Below are 22,969 nucleotides of genomic sequence, written 5' to 3'. Positions count from 1 at the left end.
TATGAACTTCGCAAGTTACGAACAATCTTGCATAGTATGATGTAATGGACTGGACACGCTTCTATCAAGACTGTCCGGTCAGATCACGGGACGCTGTGCGGTTGCTAGGCAGCCAGGGGCCTTCTGAAAGGCCCTAGGGCTGCCCTATGCAGAGCGCCTATCAAGCCGTGCGCTTTCAGAAGGCCCCCGGCTGTCTAGCAACCGCACAGCATCCCGTGATCTTATCGCGGGACACTGTATGGGCCCCCTGAACGTCAGCGGTATTTAAAGTATTAACAGTTCCTACGAGCGGCACGGCTCATCGGAACTGCTGCCGGCTGGTGTCCGCTGTAAGAACAGTCGGCACCCGACGTTGAATGGAGCGGGATCCACCCGTGATTCCGCTCCATACAAACATTTGTTCGGACATACAAAGAAATGTACTTGCGAAAAAGTTCCTGGAACGGAACCTGTTCGCAAGTAAGGGACCATCTGTACTGAATCCAATTCACTTGAGTACTCACACCTTGATGTTACTGCATATAATATTGCATACAATAACATTTATGCTTTCTTCATAAGCCATTTCTTTATGGAACACATGAGAACAGTAAGAACAAGCAAAACCCAATGTAGATTGTAAGCAGACTTGAGGTTTATTGACCACCTTTAGTGAAGTTGCTGCAGCCCAAAGAGGCAAAATTACTGTAATACACGGTGATTCAAAAAGAATGGTGCAAAAGTAAAGCTGATTTATTCATACATGAATTGACATACAACAACCAGAAGGACATAAAAAGATAGAGGAACTCTTTTAGTTTTTAATGCACCTTACTGATGTTCGAAGCAAAAGCTGTTGACTCTCGATTACCTAAAACAACGCATTTCCGCTGCCGTGGAATTGATAACTGAGGATATGTCAGGATGTGTCTAGGCAAAACTGGACTACCAACTTGACAGCTGCTCTAAAGGTGTCAACATCACACATCTGTAAGGTGCAATCAAAACTTGAAGAGTTCCTCTATCTTTTCATATCATTCTGGTTGTTGTATGTCAATTCATGTATGAATAAATCAGCATTACTTTTGCACCATTCTTTTTGAATCACCGTGTATTACAGTAATTTCAACTCTTTGGGTTGCAACAACTTCTCTAATTTTGTTTGAATCGCCCTGTACATTGGACAAAGTGACATCTGTATTCTGCTTCAATATTTCCTCTTTTTTAACCCCCAGGTACTATAAAAGAAAGCTCCACTCTTACACAATGTATTAACAATATTTACATGTATGTTAGACGTTGAAAATTTTTGCAACTATATTTTATAGTATTTTGTAATTTGTTTCTATGATGCTAAATAAAAAATTCTTCAGGCATCAGAGAGCAGTGACTTTTTGGAACTCAGATGACACACAAATCGAGCTAAGCAGTTAACTTACATGAATATCTGAATAGATCGGCCTTGTAGTCAAGTGTCAGTATTCAATATCTATTCTCTGTTCTTCTTTCCAGGTACTGGTTAACAAACAAGGTTCAAATCAAGCGACCCAGCACTGGTCTTCTGATGTACACACTCGCTACAAGGTTTTGTGATGAAATTCATCTTTACGGATTTTGGCCTTTTCCCAAGGATGTTTATGGAAATCTAGTAAAATATCATTATTACGATGAGCTGAAATACAAATATTTTTCTAATGCTGGGCCCCACAGGATGCCACTCGAATTCAAGACATTGAATTTATTGCATAACAAAGGGGCACTAAAACTCACCACTGGAAAATGTGAACAGCAATAAAGTTTACTAAAATACAATCAGTAAAGCATCTCAGTCGAGATGTTTTTGGAATATGTTTAGAGCTGTGCTCTTTTTAATGGAAGAGAATATGGTGTGACGTTTTAGAAAACCTGATCACAGATGGGTTTCGGTCGATGTATTAGTTGCAAGGTGCTATAAACCAGTGTTACGGGAAGAGGCTTGAATCGGAGTAAGTGCCACTAAGTTGAAAAGTTGAATGTTTTACTAGTGTTTACAAGACCTGAAAATACAATCACTTGAAATGGAAGAAGGAAGATGCGTCTACGCTTAAATGAAGGAAGTGCAAGTGATGAATGATGGTATTCAAAGAACCTAAGGCACCTAGTTTACATTCACGTCTGAATTGATATTCATGTGGATTCATTTAATGCTGTTAGACTCATTGTTTTGATTGCCCTTGTATTATAAATTTGTAGTTTTTCTAAACACTTTTGTAGAGTAGAAACAAAAAGAATGTTGCAAAGGGGATGAGATGGATTGTCTTTTGACGTAGGCTATCTAGCAAGATCATGGAGGTTGATGCAAACCATCTGAGTGACTTTTGTAGAACATATGCTACACAACAAAATGGCGGACAACTGATCAGAGTATGGCAGGACATGATTTGTAGAAGGGAATAAAATGCCAACAATAGCGATGATAGATGTTCCTGTCCTATTAATTATGAACTCAACGACACGTGACATTATTTAAAAGTGAACTTTCTAGCTTAGCAGATTGCATTAGAAACATTTTGTGGGTTAGACTAATGTACCATCAGTACAGACAGAGCTTGAAGAATCCATGATGACAGATTGTGTATCTTTGTTGAGTTCTATCACCAACCCACAGAATGTTGCACCCAGCATTGGCGATTGGTCCACTTTACAAACGTTTCGGGTTTTGATTGTACATTTCAGTGTTGGAAGGCTTTTCTGGCATACAGAAGGAATGTACTGGGATGAGCTTGAAGTCATTCTAAGGTTATTAGTGCAGTCTGATCATCAGACCAGCAATGGTATTACTGTAGAGTAGCAAATACGTTTCTATGTTTTGTGTAATTTCAGAACATTTTGTTACCAAACATAGGTGCCCTTAATTTTGGTACCAAAGATTTCAGTGATTTTGTATAAATATTTGTGTTCTTTAATTTGATTTTTTTAAATCTAATGTACATTTGGTATTGCAAAGCTATGCTGCTGGAATATATCTATATATCAGTTATGTTTATTATACTATTCTATTTTAAATTTATTGAGAAGTCACATTTTGTATGTTTATTTAAATGTTAATGAGGAGCAATTGTCGGTGTAACCATTTCAATTTTGTACCACATTAACACATTTACAGACAAATTTTCTTTAATGTATGTATAATTTTTTTCACATTTCCATATAAACACAAATCAATTCGAAGGAACACCATAAAAACTGTTTATCTTAAGGTCCGGCTCACGCAAATGTGATTGGCACGAAGCAAGTAGGCAATGAAGTACGTATTTGCCGCGTGCCACAAATCCCCATGCACTGCCATGGCATGTATGCGCAGGTGTGAGTGGCCCAATAGAAATCAATGGGCTATTGGCCTGGTGTACTGCACTTAGGAAAATTGCGCACGCAATACGCAATGACAATATGCCCATCTGAGAGAGGCCTAATCCTGTATTTCGTAAATATTTACCTTCAGATACAATTATACATTACATTTTGAGCAACATTGCTTCTTGAAGAGGCTACTAAGGGGGACTGAATACTTAAACCAAGCTGCAGTGTCATAATCCTCCATTCCGGCCTGGTTCCAACTCCAGATCATATGTTATGGGTTTTCTTTCTGTGCCCATCATGTCATCAAGGAAGCTGGCTGTTTGGCTCATCTTAATAAATTATATGGCCAATGCAGTGACAGAGAATGCGGCTGGCTTAGTTATTGAAATGAGCTCAACAGACAGCCACCTTGATGCCGTGATGGGCTCAGAGAGAAGGGCCATACCACATGACCACATGTCAGAATTGGGCCGAAAGTGGAGATTCTGACACCACAGGTCGGTGTAAGCAATTAGCTTTCGTGGCCAACCCTTTTAAGAAGATCTTTATCAATCTCATACAGTATTAGATTAGAGACATTTGGCCACACAACATAAGATTGCTGTGATACTATGAAACTAATATGGTGAATATGGTCACGTAGCGGGTCACAAGTGATCCACATCAGCAGAAATCCAAACCTGCAGCATTTCAGCTCAACCATATTCACTATCATTAGTTTTAACAGCACAATATTGCTATCTTATGTTGTGCAACAATAAACCAGCCCCGTGTAGCCTAGCCTAAATGTTGTGGTACAGCATTAGCTCTTTCTATAATTTAGTTAATTTAGGCCTTTATATATGATTGTTCTCAGCAAGAGAAACCAAGTAATCTTGTAGATATACCTTTTAATGACAAACAAAAAGACATGATGTTATAGCAAGCTTTCCAACCTACGCAGGGTTCTTCTTCAAAAGCTCGCTATAATATCATGCCTTTTTGTTAGCCATTAAAAGGTATCGTATCTACAAGATTACTTGGTTTCTCTTGCTGAGAACAATCACATTTTACCCTACTGGCTAACACCGTACTAAATGATTTTCTTTTTACTCCTTTATATTGCACAAACACATGCATATTGTTAGAACTTATATTGGTCCCTATGCCCATTGGGGCTCACACTCTAAATACCAAACTAATCTATTAGCATGTTTCTGGAGTGTCTGAGGTAAGCTGAGAAAAACCCACACAAACACATGGAGAACATAAAAACTTGATACAGATACTTGTCCTTGGTCAAATTTAAACCCAGCACCCCAGAGCCGCAAGGCAGCAGTACAGATCACTGAGCTACTTGCTGCCCGCAGTTATTATGACTTGTTCATTCCTGAGTGATCACTACAAATATTGTGTAGTCTAAATGCACAAACGATCAACCATAGATAATAAATGACTAATCAAAGTATATTTGTACATACATAAAAATTACTATTAGTTGTATTGGTAAATGTTGCACGTTAAATTACTGCCTCCAGAATTGTGCCCTTACGCAGATAGTAGTAGTAACAGCCAATGAAGAGCTCCTAAAACCTATTAAGATGTAATATTTATTATAGAAGCATTAATATATATCTAACCACACAAAATGTCATCAACCCCTCTAATAAGTAAAGCAATTAATTGCAGGGGCCTCTCAAGAATAACAAGCCAGTTGTCCCTATACCACCCTACCTAACCCTTAGCTGCAGAACAACCACCCTAATGAAGGTAACCTCTGTTTTCAAACCTTAGCCTATCGCTGTTCCATTATTCACATTTTTAATGCATATGCTGTTAATTACATTCAAATTCAATGGTTGTTTGAAAGATTTGTACATATAAATGGCCTTAAGGAGTAAAGAATGTGTCTATTGCCAAACTGTAGACTAGTTCCAGTGGAAATCTGAGGAATTGTGAATACAGCTTTAGGCTATAATACATGCTGTAATTTAAGACCAATGCAAGATACATGAAGCAGTTTAAGTGAATTATATCTAGATTTAATCTGTAAAGTGACTCCAGAGATGAACCGTTAATAAGTACTATTTTCAGTCAGTAATATTTGTCATCGGTAAATATGCCTACAGGGAACTTGTCGTATTAAACATGCAGTCTGATCTATGATGGGCAGCAGCTAGAGATGAGCGAGTACCAAAATGCTCGGGTGCTCATTATTCAAGTCGAGCTTTTCGTAATATTCGAGAGCTCTATTCGAGTAACGAACCCCATTGAAGGCAATGGGAGTCAATGGGAGTCTCTCTCCTCTCTCTCTCTCTCTCTCTCTCTCTCTCTCTCTCTCTCTCTCTCTCTCTCTCTTTCTCTCTCTCTCTCTCTCTCTTTTTCTCTCTCTCTCTCTTTTTCTCTCTCTCTCTCTCTTTTTCTCTCTCTCTCTCTCTCTCTTTTCTCTCTCTCTCTCTCTCTCAGCCACATGTTGCTGTGGATGTGCGCACGCTGGCACGTCACAACAGGAAGTGGTAATGTGGGGAGGGGTCGAACACGGTGTGGTACTCGCTCGAGTAACAAGCACCATCGAGTATGCTAATACTCGAACGAGCGTGTTCGCTCAACTCTAGCAGCAGCATGTTATAGAGGAGAAGGAGCTCAGCGGACTGATATATAGTTTTATGGGGAAAGATTTAGTATAACTTGTCATTTTTTTTAAATTAAATTTTTGTTCATTTTAGGCTTAAGAGTCCAGTGGGTGGTCCTATCAGGGATTGACCGCTATTTTTGTATACGCCCTAATATGGGTAATGCTGTCAAATCACTTCTAAGACTTCCCACTGGAATCTGAAGCTTAGAAAGAGCAAAGATGTGAATGAATAACACGTTTTACTGAATCTTTTCCCACAAAACTATATATTGACCTGCACAGCACCTTCTATTCTAGAATATGTGCCCACAGATTGAACTGCGTGTTCAACAGGTCAGATTCTGTTTGATGTTTAAGAATACCAATCCCATATATGTCTTAGCGGATATTTGTTTGATATCTTAGTTTAAAGAGAACTTCCAAAATGGCAATATAAATTTGTAATCGTTTGCCTGGGCCCAAGAAAAAAATCAATGGTTCTTTATTGAGCAGCCTTTGGATACCATTGTTAGGCAGTTTTCAGATGATCATATTTAGCTCTGCTTTTGGTGCGGGTTTTGTAGACACGAATACGCAGCTAATGTAAATCTACATATCTATTCACACAGCCATATTTTTCACAGCCATTCTTTAAAAATGCAGCATGACCTATTTTTTCCATTGTTGCCTGTGTATTGGGCATATGCAGATCCGTATTTTTCCAGTCAAAAATAAAGTACACGGAGGCAAAAACGATCAAATAGTGATGAAATACTGATGACATACAGTTGTAATGTATAACTAGAATATCTATAACATGTCCATAAAACTGATCGTCTGAAACCGGCCTTCTATGAGATATTGTGTGGATCAAAGCGGTAGTCTGTGTCCATATCCAAAGGGTTGTGTAATATTAGAAAAATAGGTATGCTTTATTTCCACAATAAACAGCCTCACTTTTGTCCAGTTGTTGTATCTGATATAGTAGCTCAGCTCTATTCACTTGAATGAAGATGATACTCCATACCGCACAGAACCCATCATAAATCTGTTTCTTGAAAAAAAATAACATTTATTGAACATATAACATATGCATCATATAAGATATGTCACCCATAGGCTACCATTGCTATAAAAAAAAAAAGGATACTGAACTGTGGTCTCCTGTGGTATTCCACGTAGCGCAAAAATGGAAACCCTGACAGAAACAATCCAAATGGAGGTCTATGGTTTAGTTTACTGTATGTTTCAGGAAATTTCCTAGAACCTACGATAAATGTAGACTAAGATGCAATACCAAAAGAGCCTAATCCTGGAAAATCCTTTTAGATAACTAATTGCAACCATTAGGATTTAAAGCCGCTGTCCAGCTGTAGACTATTGATAGCCTATCTTCAAGATACAACATCAGTAGTAGAGCAGCTGAGGTTCGTCGCCCCAGGAACCCTACCATTCAGCTCTTCACCAGGCCAGTGTTCTTGTGCACTGATCTGATTAATGCAGGAAGCACACAGCTCTATTCTCATTGCAGTGGCCAGGCTTGGAATTGCAGGCACAGCTACCATTGAAATGAATGGGAACTTGATCTTAAATACCAAGCCTGACCATTGCAGTAGGAACACAAATTACTACTTTCTGCAGAAATCAGCTGCTCAGTGCACAAGAGCACCGACTCTGCTCATCGGCAGGGATCCCAAACAAGAGGTCCTGCCAATATTCTATTAATGACCTATTCTGAAGATGGTCATCAATAGTTTACAACTGGATGGTCCCTTTAAAACTTCACAAGGATTGTGATTTTGATCCCTATTAATGTCTCATAAAATTCCTGATTGGTGAGAACTTAGAACAAGAAAACTTGCCATTAACACTAAGAAGAGAGGGTCCTTTCTGCATGGATCTTCTTGGAATTTCTTAGGCTCTAGGTATAGAATTACGTTTTTGTCTTATTGCTTATTTTATGGAATGACATAATGTATAGAATAAATCCAAATACACATTTCTATTCCCATTTTACAAGTTCTTTAAGAGTTTTCGAGGTTATAATTCATAGAATTGTGACATCTGATCAACATTTTCTCCAATTGAGACAGCATCAATAGGAATCGACTCCAGCTTGGCCTGTTTGACCATAGAAGTGACTTTGATTGTAGAAAATGCCAATATTGTCCTTTTTCCCTCCGGAACAAAATAATTTGTTATTTATGGACCATTTTTCACTCATAACTTTATTCTGATAATCTGATATGTTGCTATCTGCATTCTTTCTAGTTTTCAAAAACAAGAAGCAATGACTCACATCTGCAGTGTTGTGTCATTGATTTCCCAGAAGGCATCACCCCCAACCCCCCTCATATTAATTATGTCATGCATGTGGCTGGTTTTTAAGCACATTCTTCAATAGTTTTGCATATGGCATGCATAAGCATAGTAGACATATTTGCATGAAAATTCAGTAGGAGTATCTTTAAGAATCATCTGCTGCCTTAATATTAAAGATATTGCCTAGAAACAGCCCATTCTGAGGCTAAGCTGGAAAATCAAGCAGACCCGTTTGAGTAATAATCTGCAATCTCTTTAAGGTACACACATTGCATTATAGTATTAAATAAAGTAATAATATAGTAAAGTATATTTGACAATTGACATCCTATAAAAAGGTCTTATTATGGTGTTTCATTCAGGCAAGAAATGAAATCAGTAGTTTACCATCATGTGACCTTGTGACCATGTAATCATTTGATTATATACAATAGCAATTATACTAATCATTTACGTTGATCTTTACATAGAGGTAGAGAAATTACTAAAATAACTAATTAGAAGCCAATGGCCCAGCAATGTGAACCTTCATGACCCAAATGTTAGCAGTAGCAGTAGTAAAAAGTCCTAGACACTTTGGCTATTTGGATCTGTCCACCTCTACTTTTATGTATGATATTCCCTTACTGCAGGGATATTATATTTTGACTAAATTGTGAGATAGTATGACTTTATATAAATTAGCAATGCTGTTTGCACATGACTGAACCATAATGAGAATGTCCTGTAGATATGATAGATGTTTGGTAGAAACAGATGGTAATCTTTAAATTGATGTGGGGACTTTTCATCTTTACTTTAATTCCATTTTTTCTTTTATCTTCACCAAAGCACACTTTTCTTCATTCATAGAAGCCCTCATAGTTGTTGAAAAAGTTACATAAATAGTGGATTAGCTCCTTTTACCATTAACCTCTTTAGTGGTGCGCCTGGAAAATCTACGGGGGCTTGCTGCACTGAAATGTGCTGAAGACTGCCTAAACCTGCCACTGAAGGGGTTAAGGGGGTTTATCAAAGGAAGCACAATCATTGGAAAGTCATACCACAACCGATGCCCTGCTGCTTCTGTTTTGATGGTGCGCAGTCCACCGCCACTCTATAACTTCCTACTGCAGCAGCAAAGATGTCTCAACACGGAAATATGACTGTTGCAGCTCATCACCAGCTGAAGTGAGCTGGTCATTAGCTGCTGTTATAACATGTTCCTGGCGTCTGTGATGTAATGTCATCACTGCAGCAGGAAGTAGAGAGCAGCAGAGGGCTGGGCACCATCAGATCTGAAACGGCAGAGGAAGAGTTAGGTGAATATGCCTTTTATGCTTTTACAGCCTGGTGAGCAGGTTTCTAATAATTGGCTTTCTTTGAATAACTCCTTAAAGAGGTAGTCACACGAAAGCAAGTTGGCCCCTATCCACAGGTTAGGGGCTAACTTGCTGATTGGTGGGGTTTCATCCTGAGACCCCTACTAATCTGTGGCTTCTGAAGTGTTGGTATAACAGTGGATGCAGATGTACACTTCAGCTCCATTCATTTCATTGGAACCACCAAGTTCAAGCACTCCGCTATCTCCGATTGAACTGAATAGAGTGGAGGTATGCATGCACATCATACAGTACACACACTCCAGGGCTCCATTCTCAGGATTGGTGGGGTTCCCCCACCATCAGTATGTGTCCCCTATCCTGTAAATAAGGAATACATTATTTTTGAGCAAAACCCCTTTTAAGCATTATGTTTGGTCAAAGTCATTCCGATTACAAACTTAAATGTAAATAAAAAAGAACATAAGGAACAGTTATGCCAGATTGTCAGATTGCACTGCATCACAGGGGTTTAAATGAAAGTTAAGTAGTTTAAGTAAGCTTTGATATACAGTATATCAAATGTAGTTTAGAAAAATAGCAACTTTTATTGAAGAAAATCTTTCCAGTTATCTCCATAAGAGCTAATTTTCCCCTGTGCCAGTTCAGCACATAATTCTCATCTTTTCACTTTTGCAACACAAAATCCTTCCTCTTTCATTGCAACATATTTTCTACATCCTCATGAATTCATGAATTTCATCTGTTCCTCTTCACCTTTGCTGTTCTTACCTCTCCTCTAATGGGAACATCTCCCCTCCCGCCCCACCCACCCCCCCCCCACACACACCCCACACACATACGCTCCCCCCTTTGTACTATGGAGGCTTTCCACTTGCTCCTTGAATTCTACATCAGTACAATATTTATTGTATTCACTGCCTTATTTGACTCCACAAAAGAACCGATGAGTCCTTAGTATGAATTTGTTATTCTTGATGTTCCCAAGTCACTTATCCCCGATGAAATAAAATTTCCCAAGGCTATGTTCAGACACTGTGTTGTATATTAAAACCATAACATTATGATGATCATGGTACCCTGTAGAGATATTGCTTGTACACCGGGGGTACATTTCCTACCGACTGAGAAACTAGAGTCTAAGCTGTCACACATGCTCCACCCTGGAAACTGAATATTAAAGACAGCATGCCATATTAGATCAATCCAAATTGACTTGATACTATGCCCTGTTAGACATCAGATGGACCCAGAGTACAACTGAATTACCGTGGTACTTTCCGAATATATGAACATCAGTAACAGTCAGTCATATACTATTTGACTTCCTCCATTGACAAGGTTCATATTTTAGCATACAATCAGATGTATCAAAGTCAATACTTGTGTCCATCGAGACCTTGCAAGCAGAGTTTTTTTCTTTTCGGAAACTATACAAATAGTTCTATTCTCACTATTAGCCAGTAACATGTGTTTGGTAAATGTATTGTAAATTGTTACATTCATCTCTTGTGGAAATAGATCTTTTACTCCGAAGAAGCATTTATTTACCTTTGTTAATAATAAACCTAATATGTAGCTAAGTTTAAGTTGATAGCAAATGGACGCAAACTGATAGCCTTTGAAAAAGCGAAGAGCCTTTTTGCCTTTTTTAATTTTATAATATTTGCACATTTCTTGTTAAAAGTACTGGTTATGTAGGCAAAAGCACAATTATTTCTCTAGGGAATGCAGTTTACAGTGTATGATGTAAGCTGGTCAGTACTACTGAGTATTATGAATATTGTCGTTATTACAGCAAACCATTTCTTTGAAAATCATGTGTTCTTATTTGTGTACAGCTTTTTTATTGTTATTTTATCATTTGTACAATTCTGAAACTTTAATAAAACATCTTTTCTATGATGCTGTCAGATTTGATTTTTTTAATGTCTTTTTTTCTAAAATGTTATCTTATTTGATAACCACCATCATATTCCAGTTCAATAATTTATCATTACAAATCGAATTGCATGACTTATAATTCAGATTCAACCTGCTACTTTGTATAGCTTAGATGATTTGCATTAATGTGAAAAATTTGGCACCACTCTCTGGGCATATTACATATTTTTGTTTTCCTTACACCACCTCACGGCTGTCGTTCTTTACAGCAGTATTTGGTGGCCCAACACGGTGCTCACGTCACATTTGCAATCTACAATAAAAAAAAAAAGTAGTGTAAGAAATGGGACCTGTAGATGATTAAAATGGTAGCTTTTTATTTTCTTGAATAGATGCTGCCATGTTGAGATGAGACTTAATGCGCTTACCATGTGGTATGCTAATGACGAGTTGTCCAATGGGTGGTTTTACCTCTCTCACATCCAGGCTCTCTCCCACTTCCGTTCCATAAAGATGCCCATAAGGTCTTTGATTGACATCTCCAGCTCTAGACACTAAAGACATCTTGTATTCTAAGTTTTCCACGTGGTCCAACAACAAGGAGACGACCCATGAAAAGAAGCATGGGTTGAGGAATCTAATTATATATAAATCAAAGCCCATTGGACGTACACAACCTAACTGATATGTTCCTATAAGATATAAAACATAACTTTTATTTCTACTATTAAGATACCCATGTAGTATTAAAAACATGGTTACCGTAATAGTACAAATAAGTTGTTTTATCTAGTATAGGGACAAATTAGGCTATGTAAGTCCAGTGGGTAATGTTCTATATATAAGTTTTTCACACATGTGCTGCACTAAGGAATCAAGTGCACACGTGTGACATCACTCAGGATGTGCCTCCTAAGAATAAGTCACCAGGTAAAGTGCCCAATACCCCAGTTCAGTGCATGGTTGCCATCCATGGTCTACTGGTTATTAGCAAACCATGCAGGACGTTTATCAAGTCTCATATCTCTTAATAACAGAGTCTATTCAAAAAAATAAAGGTACCAGCAACAGGTACCAAGTCTTACGGTCTTTTAACACATGTTGACTGTTGGGTGACTTAGCGCCCAACAGTCGTCCCATCGACAATCATTACCGCTCTCTCACACAGGAGTGAGGATCACTCAGTGAATGGAGATGGCGTGGGACAGAGATTCTTTCTGCTCGTCTGCCTCCATTTACACTAAACAGTCCGTCCATAGATTAAGTATTTCCTGTTTACACAGACTGATCATCAATTTATCATTCAGTTTCTGCAGGCATAAAAATAAAATATCATTCATAGTTCAGTTGCTTCATTTACACTGAATGATTATCACATTTTGCTCTCCCCCAAGATTTTGTTTATCTTTGGGGTTTATTTCTATTATGTTATAAAATGCCATTCCTGAATAAGTTCAAAGATATAGAAAAAAGTTTCTCCGCGCTCCGAGAGTCAAAGAATTGTGATAGACCCAATGGTCTGCAGGTTATATTACTAATTTTAATGCAACGTGTTTCAGCAAAAATGCTTGTGAAAGGTGTGCTAAACACGTCGAAAAGTGTTGCATTAGAATTAGTAATATAACCTACGGACCATTGGGTCTATTACAATCCTTTGACTCTCGGAGCGCCGGGAAATTCTTTTTTCTATCTTTGAACTTGTTCTCATCAAGCGCTGGTTATCCAGTGGGCATCCTATCCCGGGATGCCTCTCTAGACGGCTGGATTTGAGATTAAAGGAGGATGACAATCCTAGACATCAGGTGCTGGTGGATTTCCCTAATCCAGGGAATTCTGCTGAGCACCAGGTGAGTGTTTGTTGTATACATACATTGCTGCTGTTTTTTTTTCTGAAGACAAGGCGCTGATAGTTGTCTATCCACTTTTTCCATAGTTTATCTCTATAAAATGTTTGTACACTCTTTGTCAAAAAAAAAAAAAAATCAAGCGCCTAGAAGGAGTTGTTGTTTTACTTCAAAACTCGGCTTGCAGTTACATCTTAGGTAGATATGCAAATGATTAGAATTGTGGTGGGATTAGATGAACAGTCTTGCTACCTGAGGCCCTAAAAGTGGTTCCAGCCTTGGCCTATAAGAAGGCACTCAATCTATTTGTATATAATGGACCTCTTTTTCCACTTATGTAGAGATTGCTGATCACTAGACGCCTCTATGAAGCAATTTAAGAGATTTTTCCAAGTTAAAGTTTTGAAAGGGGCATATTATTGGAAGGCGGGAAGCTGAATGGTTATATCGATGAAATGCCTGCTACCTGGACCGTTCTGACCAGAGACCGGATCATCTAATTGTCCAACAAGCACGAGCTTCAACTGTTTTGTTTTTCGCCATCCAGAGACAAATGGCACCATTGTTACAGGCCCCTGTGTCTGCTGGAACAATTTTCAGGCTTCTGGCTAAAGAAGATTTGGTCTCACGGCGCCCATTACATGCTAGACTGCTACTGAGTGGAACCAGGTTGACTTCATCATCTAATCCAGGTTTAGTTTGCATACTCACGATGGACATTTTTATGTCTGAAGACCTAGGAGTTTGTGCCTCAATCCTGCCTTTTCTGTAGAGCGGCACATTGACCCCCACTGCTGGTATGATGGTCTGGGGGGGCAATCGCATTTGACAGTTGGTCACCCGTGGAAGTGGTATGAGCGACAATGCCAGCTCAGCGATCTGGTCAGAACATCCTGCAGCCACATGTGTTCTTCTCATGGCAGGGCTTCCAAGATACATTTTCCAGCAGGGTAATGCTTGCCCGCACACACAAGGGTGTCATAGGAATGTCTCCACAACATTGCCAAACCTCTATGCCTCGCCTGGTTGCTAGATTTATCACCAATAGAACCTGTATGGGACCATTTAGGGACACCAACTCAACAGCATACGAGTTCGCACTACCTATAGACTCAGTTACAGCAAATGTGGAGCAATATGCTGCAGGATACCATACAGAACCTGTATGCCTCCATGCCTGGCCATATCACATCTTGTATCCAAGCTACAGGCAATTGTTGCAATCACACATAGAAAGATTCATTCGATTCCGACAACTCCTTCTAGGTGATGAATTTATTTTGACAATGTGTGTTTTTATAAACAAGACAAATTAGCTTTGAATGCTAATTTTTTATGAGTAGATGAACATGTCATGTTCCTGATATTACCAAGGCTGTTAGTAATTACTATTATTACTATGTTCGGTGTATTGTTTCACGAGACTGTCAGCATCCTGGAAAGTAAAGAAAATAATGATTATCACACAAGGTCCAATTTGGAAGTAAACAGTTCACGATGTTCCATCACAGAACAAATGTGTTATTACTGTAATGGGCAAAAAATGAACTGAAGAGAAAGGAGTGCCAACCATTCAATATAGATATATAGGAAGATGGATATACAGGACTGTGCAAAAGTTTTAGGAAGATGTGGAAAAAATGCTGCAAAGTAAGAATGCTTTCAAAAATAGAAGTGTTAATAGTTTATTTTTGTCAATTAATATTCAAAGTGAATGAACAAAAGAAAAATCTACATCGCATATTGTAGCTAGGAAGATCGGTATACAGATAGATATAGGTAAGGATATAGATACATATATAGGTAAATGTATAGAGATGACTCTATAGATATAAAGATTGATATCCAGTGTATTCAGATGTCCATTATTTCATACCATACTGTATAGCAATAGTGAAATTAAGAGTATAACAGATGAAGTTTATTCAATAAAGGAGGAGATGAAAGGAAAGCGCTGCTTTAAACAACAATTTACAACAGTTAAAATGCCTGAAACAGCTGTAGGCTAGTTGGAATAAATGCTGCTATAATTATAGACTATACAGTACAGCAGTTCTGGATGCATACTAAGCAACAAAGACAAAAAGGAATGATTGGCATGGCTTCACTCACTATTTTAAGATTATGAAAGGTAATGTAGACCACTGTGTGAGAAATCATGGAGATATTCCGTAATATTCACACAATGAGCTGCATGATTCTCTGGCACTGGAACATATTAACACTGAGTTTGACATTTGTTCATACTAAGTGATAAAGACTACACATAGCCTTTTTGCCATCTGAAGCCAACAGTGAAATAATACCTGCAGCACAGATGCAGTGTGGGTCATGTCCACAGGTACAAAAGAAAAACTATATAACTGTAATGTTCACATTACTGAAATCGATTCCATACAAATGTATAGAATTTATAAAAGTCCTGAAACATGGATTAAAAAATGTGTATAGTATATCTCAAATACTAATACAAGGCCAGGTATACACACCTCATCTCTCAGCATGTACATGGGCAGATTGCTATATGGAGGAGCATTGCAAAGGTGCAGTATACTGATAACCCACCACTCGCACATGTACTGCATATTAAGGGAAGTGGCTGCTTAGTATTATACTTGCACATAGATCAGGCATAAGAGAGTCCAGGGTGTCAGAGCCAGTGTGGTTCACTTTTGAGGTACAGTGCAACCTGCAGGCATGAATTGTATGTGGTATCTTTAAGCCTGCATGATGCACTACAAGTATCAGCGGACTATCACCCTTTGTATGCCTTGTATATGTGCAAGTATAATACTAAGTAGCCACTTCTCACAATATGTGGTAGGTGTAAGAGTTATTTTTCTTCAGTATATTGCATCTGCGCAATGCTCCTCCATATAGCAATCTGCCCATCTGCGTGTTAAGGGATGAGGTGTGCATACCTGCCCTTGTCTTTTCTATTAGTGTATCAGAAAGTATGGCCACCTTCCATGATTTTTTAAAATTAATATGTCCCTTTTCTGTGGTTCGTTTGTAGTGTTGATGTAGGGACTCGCAAAAAAACGAGGACCCTTGATGTGGGTTGCGAGCTTATATAGTTTGGTCAAAATATTAACCAAGACCTTGCATATAGCAGTACTAAGTCCAGACAGAATATTTGCTTGGAAATTATTAATGGATTCAGTTTACAGGGTTCGAGTTAAAACATCTTAATTTCAGCCGAAAGTGTTAATGCTCTTGGTCAGCTTTGACTAAAACCTTATCTTCCTCAAGCCTCCGTCTCTAGAGAATGTTATTCCACAACAATTAAAAGTAGTGAAGACCAGTGACTGGATTTCAAAGGGTGGCTTCACACGTACACTCGTTTTTGGGGAGCAGAAAAGAGGAATCCCCATGGCTGACCCGCTCCATCTCAGGATGGAACCAAACAACGCCGAACAGACCCCATTGACTATAATAGAATCCATTCAGTTTCTGCTCAGGTGCCCGTCTTTTGGATTGTATTTTGAGCCGAATCTGCAACAGAACCTCCAACACAAATGTGAAACCAGCCTTATTCAGGTATCATATCTTATGAGAGCACTTAGGCTGGTCTCACATGGATGGGTCAGATTCGCATGTCCCACAGTGGAATTTGGCTCTGACCCTGGCCTGCGACCCTGCGTACCTATAATTTTTGTACTGCAGATGACCGTGGATGTTTGCCTTCAGTCGTGCACAGTAGAGATTTTGCTTTAAATATTTGTATTTCTTGTGCTGTCACCAGGCGATGATGTGGCTACCCGTGGCATATCCGCAATGTTAGTTGCGGATGGGCCATGGGTCGAATGGTTTCCATTGACTTCAATTAAAGCTGTCCATGCAGAATATGCACAAAAATAGAGCATGCTTTAATTTTAATGCATAGAAATCACAATCGCTATCCGCTCATGTGAGCGGTTATGCGAATGTTCTATCTTTGTAATGTGTGCAGAATACCACGGATTATCCACGTGAGTGACTATCACGGATTCCGCTATTCAAATCCAGTCATGTGAGACCGGCGTAACTGTACATATAGTCTTTTTTATAAAAACCCTCTATAAGGTGCACATGCACTTGGATAGTCATTGTGAGATTTATGGCTGGGTAAGAAATTCTAAAGATTGTTTCCTCTTTGCCCAGCACCTTTATATGGATGTTACCTTACTTTTGTCATCGTACCCCCTTAATATGAGAGCTGATTGCTGCAAGTCCGCCCTGTGGGATCTTTGACAAACAGTTAATCTTGCCATGGAAGGTGCAATTAGCTGTACATTTACCCAGCAATGGGTAAATGCCAGAGGGGAAATCATTCATTACTATTCAGAGATACATGGAAGCACAGTGTCCATCAGAATATAGTTCTACGCTCTAGCTCATTAAAGGGGACCACGACTGGGATTCCCTTCTATGATGTACATGTTCCCTGATAGGGCATATACAATGGTCCTATGGAGATAAGAATGTCTTTAATGTCAGTGGATTTGTTTAGCTTTATTATATGTGCTTGAATATATTCTAGCTGTACAATGAAGATTGTTTACTTTTATCTGTTTTTCTCTGTAATGTTAGCACTTCTCACCTAGGAAATATTTGTCTGTAACAGATTTTCAGCTCCATCATATTCTATTAGTGTTGGCCATCTCCTTTGAGAGTACTACCCCTCTAGAAGACCATTTTCACTACAATTTTGGCTGATCATTTCAAATATTTTTTCACTGTATTGCATCCATTCTAACCTACAATTCTCATATCATGAAATATACAATTTGTACTAATTATAATCACGAAATATTGATTCTGCAGTTTGTAAAATCAAACCTAGGCCAACTGCCCAAGCATCATTAAGAAATAGAGACTACATAAAACCGTATTCTGCAAAGATGATACAGTTAGGGGCATTTATTTAATTAATGACATCACAAAATTTGAATGATAAGCAGACATGTAAGCATGCACTATTTTCCCTATCTTCTTTCCATCTGTAGCAAGAGTAGAGAGTGTAGTACCCTATGAGGTGGTTCTCCCTCCCTTGCTTACTATTGTAGAGAGAGCACATAATAGTATTTGACCAAGAGACCTCTTCTACGCAAACTCCATATTATTTTAATATTTTTTGTGTTTGTCTATATTTTGTTATCATAGCAACCATCTTTTAGCAGTAGTGATTATTGCATTCTCCTGAATATTGATGGAACTGACCTTATGTATAGTTGTTTGATTCTTTCAAGGTTGTCACCCTTTTTATCATCATGTTTTTATTGCTGTTTTCATTGCCTTTTTTTGCATTTGTTGGTCAAATATGCTGTGGCCAGATTTTATTTTAATGTCTACTGCAAGTTATTTTAAAGTCTACATACACAGATTATTTTTTTCTTTTCACTTTAGAACTTAGTAGTATTTTTTTTTTCAAAATGCAGCATGCTTTGGGTGTGACATTCTTTTCTGGTGTTTTCTCCATAGGCTTTGCTATAGGACCAAATGTCAAAATAATAAAAACACCATCAAAACCAAAACACATGTTTTATAGGCGTCTACAATGTGGAAAAGTGTAAACGATCTCTAAATGCAGAAGTCATGCACTGCAACCTTAGGCCCTCCATTAAGAATGATGATTATCTGTTCAGTTGTAACTGACCTTCGGTCACTTTATGGATCAACATTCTTCATGCATTTCTGTCTTTCACCGCTTCTTTCAGTTCTGCAATTGACATGTTCTTGGTGGCCCTAATTGTATCAAGCTATCTTATTCTTTGTTATTCTTTGTTAAGCATAATGGGTATCAATTTTGCCAAAAGTGTAGTACCCAAATAATAAATTGTCCCAAATGTTAAAACTTATTCTTAATTTTTCTTTAGCGCTTTTTGTTTTATACTTGGAACTTCCATTAATTCTTAGGTTCTACATAGAACCAGCTATAATCCTCTCCTTGCCCGGGACTTGTAATATTTCTCAACTGCTCTGTATAGTCATGCTGTTAATGTTATTGGTTTCTTTTGCCGATGTAAATTTGACTTTAATTAAGATTTCAGTTTAATGAGCGTCCTTTCATCTAGTAGAGTTCTACTTCATTTCAAATAATGTCAATAAAGGAAATGAGCTACAATAGAACTCTGTAATTTCTCGACAAAGGCAGTTGATAGACTGTAGCTTATCTTCGGAGTTCTTATCAATGAAAGACACTTGTCTTGTGTTTGTTTCTTCCCTTTAGACCGCTTGTTAAGACTACTTGTACTGTACTGTCTTAGTTGACATTTGATATTTGTGCAGTGTTCATTGATTGTAGAAAACAAGCCTTTTTCATCTTTCACTGCTTGCTGCAGCCTTTTCAGACTTTCCTTTGAAAAAAGAGAAACATTGATTACATTAAGAAAGTAGGTTGAGCGGATCACAATGTTTTTCGACTTTCTTTGAAACAATTATATGTGTCACAATAAAAACCCAATGGCAGCAAAAAATGTCTGACTTCTAGGAAAGGGATCTGAGCAATGAAACTTTAATGAGTGTGATATTCTAGAGAAATTGAAAAAAAGCTACCTTCATATTTAGTGATAACATACTTTGTTGCCATGTTCATTCTACATTGTATGAGCCACCTTGAGATAATTTTTCTTGTATGGAATGACTTAGGGCTCGTTGACCTCAGCCTTGTCTCTGAATTCTAAAAAAGAGAACAAAATAGCGCAGCATGCTGTGCTATTTGTCCTCTAAAAAGCAGAACACAGGTCAGGAAAACAGACCCCTGATGTGAAGGAGCCCCTAGCCATGGGGTGGACTAGGCAGCAGTGGTATTGCTGTTGGGCTACTGGGTTGCTTCCTCTGCATGCACTGTGTTGTGATTGCCATTGGTTATACTGAGAAGCAATAGATCAATGTACTGTTTAATTTGTAGATATATTTGGTACTTCTTTCTTTTATATAGTCTAGTATATTTGCATTTTGACCTCCTATTTCCACCTTTATCCCGTATTGCATTTTGACTCCTTCTGTTTTGACTTGATATCAGCACTTCAACCTATTTGGTCTAGGAGTTTTTAATTGGCAGAAGAATACATAAGGGCAATTAACTACTAGATTCTCAGTCTACTTTCTGAGACCACATGGACAGGTGAGTGTTAAAGATTATTGACATGTTGTGGGGTTGCATGACAGTCATTGTTGCTGTGATGTTGAGCTTGTGAGATAGTGTGGCCCAGAGGGATGAGGCTGGCAGTAGTAGTGTTGTTGAGCTACTTGGTTGCTCCTCATGCAGGCGCTGTGTTGTGTCAACTTCAGTTGCCATGCTGGGCCAAACGCGATAATGTAGGAACTGCTTAAAAAGAGGTCACTGTGAAGTTGCTGGTGGTCTAATACAAGATAAACACAATGAAGCTAATTCTAATATTTATACATTTTTCTGAGAAGTGATAGATCAATGTAGAATATATGGATGCGCAGTCCATGTCCGCTTTCTACAGTGTAGCAATGAATTAAGGTGAATTCAGACATGGCGGAGTTCTTGTGGAAAATTTGGGATGATTTATATATTAAACTTAGTGGAAAAAGTTTGTTTACAGCTCAGAACATGCTGCAGATTTTCAAATTTGCCACATGATTATCCTGTTGTAGAAAAAAAAATGCAGTTTTCATCCTTTGCGAAGCGTGTATCTCACTATTAACGTTAATCTGTCAGAAAGGAGAACGATTACAAAGAGCAACTCTCTCTGGAGAATCTGGCACAGCCCTGCTTTACACTGACAGTCCATTAAATCTATGGGTGCCATATAATGGTTCATTTCACCCGTAATGTTGTAATAGAGGAATTGGTTCCTTGGCAGATTGCAGGTGATCAGTGGGGGTTCAAGAAACAAGGTAATCAGGTTATTTTCTGAGGACCCTTTTAACAAAAAAGGATTGTAAAAGGTGAACAACTCCTTTAGGGTATGTTCACATGATGGAATTTTCACGTGGATTTTAACATGCGCTTTGCTTGAAATCTGTATCCTATTGTTTTCAATGAGACTCCATGTCGTTGGTCATATGAGCACAGAACTTTCCACTGTGGATTTCAAATAAAAGTTGTAGATAATTAATAAGTAAAACCACTTAGTGGATTTCACACAGAAATTACTTTAGGTAGGCACATGCAGATTAACTTTTTTGAGTTGTGCCAATCTGTGTGCAGATCTGCATCAAATATCCGACTGTCAACTTCGACTCACATTCAATGTCATTGTAAAAATCTTTTATGAAAACATAACCTTAGTATGTAAATGTTTTATATATAAAATAAACCAGAAACACCCATAACTCTGATGTATATTGGGCCTGACGCTCCATCCGTGACGTTAACTAATTTGGTCAAACATAAGAAAGAACAAGGAAGCAGAAGACCCATGGCAATGTTTTGGCCACATTAGGACTAATTGAAGCCAATGGACCACAGATCAACTACTGAAAACCATCCTTCCATCAGTGGAATACAACACATTAAAAGAACTTATTACATCTTCAAACTGTGTCCCCCCAGGTATACTGTTGTTTGTTGTTCCCCTGATAATGCTGATAGGCAGTAAAGCATGTCATGGGAACACTGGGGGTTTATTGACTATTTAAAGCACAACAGTTTTCTGGTACAAATTACTCTCAAATTAGCTTACATGCTTGTGCCACATTTATCACTTGTTTTTGGATACTTTCAAACAATTTTCGAGACTTGCCCAAAAAGGGCATCAAGAAATGTGCCAAATTTCAGCAAATTCCATCAAAATGGTGCAATTTTTGGCAGAAAGTAAGCCAACCAATAGGTGGTCTAAACTTAGACTCGCCATTTTTGAATTCGACGTATTCATCATTCAGTAATAACCTGGCACATTTTAAGACAATTTACACTGTCTAACTTTTAGACAGTATTAGTAAAATAATGTTGAGTCAATTGTGCCGTGTCACAGTATAAAGTGGAGATAAAGTGTCCAGATACTGAGCTCCTCAATATTATAATGCTAATGGCGTGCTATTTTGTAATGTTGAAATAGCACTGAGAATTTGTACTGGCCAAATTCTTTAAGCATAATCCTAAATTTTGTATTGATACCTAATGGGCCTCATCGATCAAAACTGACTAATATAAAGACTGTCTTTGTTGTACACTACAACTAGTCACAGCACAGCTTTTGTTTTACTAGAGCACCAAAGAAAGTTATTCTATTAGACAGCTTTGATAAATGAGGCCCAGTATGTTTTAGTTGCGCACTCCTCAACACTAAAAGTGCAACAGCAGGAAGGACAAGGTTATGCAAATTGAGGAAGTAGAAGGTGTCGCTACAATATGAAAATGTTCATATTTTCAAACACCTAACTCCAATCTGTGGCATGTGGGAGGGGTTTCGATGTTATAAAAGCCTGATTGAAAGTAAACTTTTTCAACCACATGAAACCTTGAAAATCATATAGAGTCTTGTGATATGACTGTGTGTTGCCTCCTGTTTATTGACGTGCCAGTTAACACCACTTGTTGCAAACTGACAGGGAGAGAATCCTTTAACTAAGAGACCTTGGTTTATCACTTCGACAGATCGCTACAAATGTATGCTGAGATGTCAGCACTGTCCAACATTGCATGTCCCAGCGGTTGAGAGAATGACAATGAACACGAATTACAGCAAGAGGTGCACAAAGACAAATCTCTGCTTGGATGAATCGTTAGA

General features: G+C 38.3%; 1 protein-coding gene across 1 annotated transcript in view; it reads left to right on the top strand.

Moving 5' to 3' along the window:
- ST8SIA4 (ST8 alpha-N-acetyl-neuraminide alpha-2,8-sialyltransferase 4) overlaps positions 1-2,888 on the top strand; it is a 155,319-nt gene extending 152,431 nt beyond the window's left edge. Inside the window, exon 5 of the mRNA XM_066601904.1 lies at positions 1,492-2,888. Coding sequence (XP_066458001.1) covers positions 1,492-1,774 — 283 coding nt within the window. The 3' untranslated portion in view covers positions 1,775-2,888. The remainder of the gene's footprint in view (positions 1-1,491) is intronic.
- Positions 2,889-22,969: the final 20,081 nt, after the last annotated feature.

The sequence above is a fragment of the Eleutherodactylus coqui genome, chromosome 5 (assembly GCF_035609145.1).
Source record: "Eleutherodactylus coqui strain aEleCoq1 chromosome 5, aEleCoq1.hap1, whole genome shotgun sequence".
Lineage (NCBI taxonomy): Eukaryota > Metazoa > Chordata > Amphibia > Anura > Eleutherodactylidae > Eleutherodactylus > Eleutherodactylus coqui.
Note: the sequence above shows the minus strand (reverse complement) of the source record. Positions and strands in the feature narration are given on the sequence as shown.